The sequence below is a fragment of the Chiloscyllium punctatum genome, chromosome 10 (assembly GCF_047496795.1).
Source record: "Chiloscyllium punctatum isolate Juve2018m chromosome 10, sChiPun1.3, whole genome shotgun sequence".
NCBI lineage: Eukaryota > Metazoa > Chordata > Chondrichthyes > Orectolobiformes > Hemiscylliidae > Chiloscyllium > Chiloscyllium punctatum.
The window spans coordinates 63,258,334-63,262,104 of record NC_092748.1 but is presented as its reverse complement, the minus strand read 5'-3'; the positions used below and the strand labels follow the sequence as shown (position 1 = coordinate 63,262,104).

The 3,771-nt window shown below is 42.0% G+C and overlaps 1 protein-coding gene across 1 annotated transcript; it reads left to right on the top strand.

Annotated features, from left to right (window-relative positions):
* The first annotated feature begins 415 nt into the window (after positions 1-415).
* Positions 416-1,803, top strand: rprma (reprimo, TP53 dependent G2 arrest mediator candidate a). Its single transcript, XM_072579361.1, has one exon. The coding sequence runs from the start codon at positions 744-746 to the stop codon at positions 1,137-1,139; it is 396 nt and encodes a 131-aa protein (XP_072435462.1). The 5' UTR covers positions 416-743; the 3' UTR covers positions 1,140-1,803.
* The last annotated feature ends 1,968 nt before the right edge of the window (positions 1,804-3,771 follow it).

The window sequence follows — 3,771 nt, the reverse complement described above, 5'->3', positions numbered from 1 at the left end:
GTTCTTTCTGTTTTTTTTTAAAGAAATTGTAGAGCACCATTTTTTAACCAGAGCCAGCATATGTTACCATTATTTTATGCACTATTTAAAGCAAGTTAATTAAACGTGTAACCAAGTGCAAATATCTGCTTTTATGGGCTTAGATTAACTGTGGATTATTGGCACACGAAAATTACACTTTGCTTTCCGTTCAATACCCGCCGTCTCGATTGTAAAGACAAACTGAAATGCGTACTCTTTTAATTTATACAAAACTATTTCGCAACAAATCCGGTATTTCTTCACTTGTTTTGTCATTATAGCTGTACAGCTGGATAGTTTCACAGAAAAAAAAACTGATCCTCGTTCTCCTGCAAGACTAAACAGCTTTCACTGGGCAGCACCGATGTCAAGCTGCAGAACCCCAGGCTTGTTCCTGTCCGCTACCAATCACCAACGCTTTCTCCACCTCCCGCCCATTCCGTGGACTCAGCCGATCTCTCCTGCCAAGATAGGGGTGCATTCGCGTGTCCGTGAGCAGACGCTGAAAACCCCACTCCCTCCTCTTTCCCAATGGTTCCAGCCGAAAGCAGATATAATTGCCAGAGCCAAGTGAACGCACTCTCCCACATGGGACGCTCAGACAGCGAACGTCACTGGGCGGATGAAGGCGGAGGGCAGTGAGAGCTGAGCTGAGCTGAGCTGAGCTTCCCGAGAGGTGCAGAGACTGCAACTTTCCGCATTCGGACCGAACACATTGCTGAATGCGCTGGCTCAAGCCACCTGTTCCATCACACAACTTTGGGCTCGATCTCCAAGAAGTAGCAGCAATGAATTTCACTCTAGTGAATCAGACTGAGAGCACCATCTACTTTAACGGGACCGATTCTTTGAGCTCGGTGATCCGATGCTGTCCTGATAACCTTTCCTCGGTGGCAACAGACGATGGCTTGGTCCTGAATGCTCCGGATGAGAGAAACCTCTACATCATGAGGGTGGTCCAGATCGCGGTGATGTGCGTCTTATCTCTCACTGTTGTCTTTGGGATATTTTTCCTCGGCTGCAATCTGCTCATCAAATCGGAAGGGATGGTGAACTTCTTGGTCAAGGACCGGAGACCTTCCAAGGAGGTGGAAGCGGTCATAGTTGGCCCTTATTAGAGGTGAGCACCAAAAGTCGTGGCATCGTAACAGGTTCATGAAAACGGCTGTGCCATTGACTCCAGTAGACATGTCCTGCACCGAACCCAGAGAAATGGAGGGATCTTTGTGCAAGTCAGTATTTTCGGCATGGAACAAGGAAGCCAGGCTGTTGGGATTGCTCCGGCTGTTGTGCGGGTAACGCTGGACTTTGAAACAAAACGGCAAAATGTGGCATCCTTTTGATGGTGATCTCTTAGACAATGACTAAACATCCTGTCTGAAGCGATTTGCCAATTGCTTTCGGTGGCCAAAGCAGATTATTTTGAAGAATGTACAGGAATAATTGCACAAGTGAAATACGAACCGATCAAATATTGCGACGTGGAACGACTTTCCCGACTGTTCACTTCTAAATATAACCTGTTCATTGCGCTGTTTGATTCCCCCCTTTCCCCTCTTATTTATCCTGTGTTTTTTAAAATTTAAAATCAGTCGTTTATTCTGACGTACTTCGCTTACAATGTTTCTACAAAGCATTTCGTTAGCTGTTTCCCGCAAATATGTGCGAAGTCAAGTTGCATTTTTAATGTTATTTATATAAGGGAAAAACCTCAAGAACTGCAGATTGTCATTACAGTCGGTAAACTTTAACATTTACTAACCACGGATACCAAACGTGTTATGAAAAAATCAATTTTGTTTTGTATTTCAAAATATTATTAAAATATATACATTTGTTCTTTTGATTTAATATTCTTTTAAGGAATGATGAAAAGTTAGTGAGCTGCTGACCGCATTTTGGCACCAGATGTCGGGGGAAGGACTGTTAAGAGATAAGTGTACATCCTGAATTACCGAGTAACCAAGTGAAAGCAATTACCTGCAACAGCGAGCACAACCTCGGAAAAGTGTTATTAAAAGGAGACTGGGGCCTCAGCAAAGTACTTTTTTTAAAAAAGAGAAGCTTTGGGATTTTTTTTCCGCTGGATTTACATCAGTTGCTTTGAAAATTGGGAACTGGTGTGAAGTGATCTTGGCGATCACTATACCCTCTTCTTTAAATTGAGGAAATTTATTGAAGGAGAGTGGATTGGATTGAGATTGGATTGTTCCCTAAAATAGGATCTCCACGTTATTCCCTGTTAAAGACATGGTCGGCTGTATACTCTATGCAGTTTTAGTTCGCATTTCATCCCCAGCTTGGTGGTTCTTGGTTGCAGCATACGGTGCGAATACTTAATTAGGTGAGAAAAATGACAAAGTCACAGCAGAAGTGCGGACGCCCAAAAGTCATGTGCAACATTGAAAGCACTTCCTCCATGTGGAGAAATGGTAGCGTAGGTGTTACAAATTAATACAGTTATAACTATTTAACTGCCAGGGAGATATTATGTACGTGTATTTCTATATATACAGGACACTAATAATTAACTCTTACAATACAAGAGAAGCTTTATATTGTACGTAAACTCAAACACTAGCGTTTTATGTGGAAACAAACGAATTAGAGAAGGCAGCTGGTCCATATAATTCTGACGAAAACCAGTAACATTGCCAGTACTGAAATCTTTAGGGAACAGCTGAATGATCTGAGATTCCTAGCGGAGTTTAATGGGGACCTTTCCATATTTGAGTGGGTGGTAGCGGGAAGTAATTTTTTTTCCCTTGAGTGAAATCTATTTAAATGTTGCAGTTCTGAGATTTTGCATTGCTTTACCCTTTTCCTTCTTTTTGAAGTTGTATTTTTGGCCTAATGAGTTCAGCAGCCTTTAACAATTGAGATTTTAACAGTTTGCTGTATGGAGATTGTCAAATGGCTGTTCTTTAACAGACCGGAAATCCTCAAGGACATTGGAATTGCAGACAGAGCAGGAAGGTGGATGCCAGCCTCTCCGGAAATTCGAGTAAATTAGCACTGAGGCCCAGTCTGCTATCATTGATCGTCAGGAGATCAAATGTGAATCAGATCATTATCCAATGAATTATTAATAATGGGACCATTATGGAATGAATAGAAATAGCACAGAAACCCGCGAGGGTAATGTTCCGGGAAACGTAAGGGAGGTCCCCGAGTATACAGATCGGCATTTGTCTCCCCATCACCACCCGGAATCCAGATTTAATGGTCACGACGCTGAATTGATGTTTATCAGTTCGGTGGGTACAAATTGGTTGCGGGAGCCACCTCGAACATCAATAACAGTGTATCAAATGTAATTCGTTGATTTGTGAAGTGTTTTGAGATAAGTGTTAGTCATTTATACTTTGCATTTTTAAATCAAGATGCAGTAACATTCCCAAACGGTGGATTCTACGTTAGTAACTGAGTGTATTCCAAGCTTAATTTTGACATTAGCGTGGCCGTTCGTTCGCAAATCATGTCATAGAACCAATTTCCAATCATTAAAGCAGGCTGAGCTTCCACACAGAGGGTCGTTAGAACTATTTGACACTTGGGTGAAGAGTAAGTATTCAACTATGGGTTGCCCTCTGACAATTGTGTATCAATTTCAGTTGGTTAAAGGTGGAGTAGTAGGTTGCATTGTCCTTATCGGGCTTTGATTGTCTATTGCCAGTTGGCTACACAGGTGTATGGTTAACAGTTTAAATACAAAAAAAAGTCACCATGACTTGGTGATGGGGGGAAAAG

Bases quoted from the DNA above. Each gene is read 5' to 3' on its own strand.
- rprma (XM_072579361.1), top strand. From the start codon at position 744: ATGCGCTGGCTCAAGCCACCTGTTCCATCACACAACTTTGGGCTCGAT.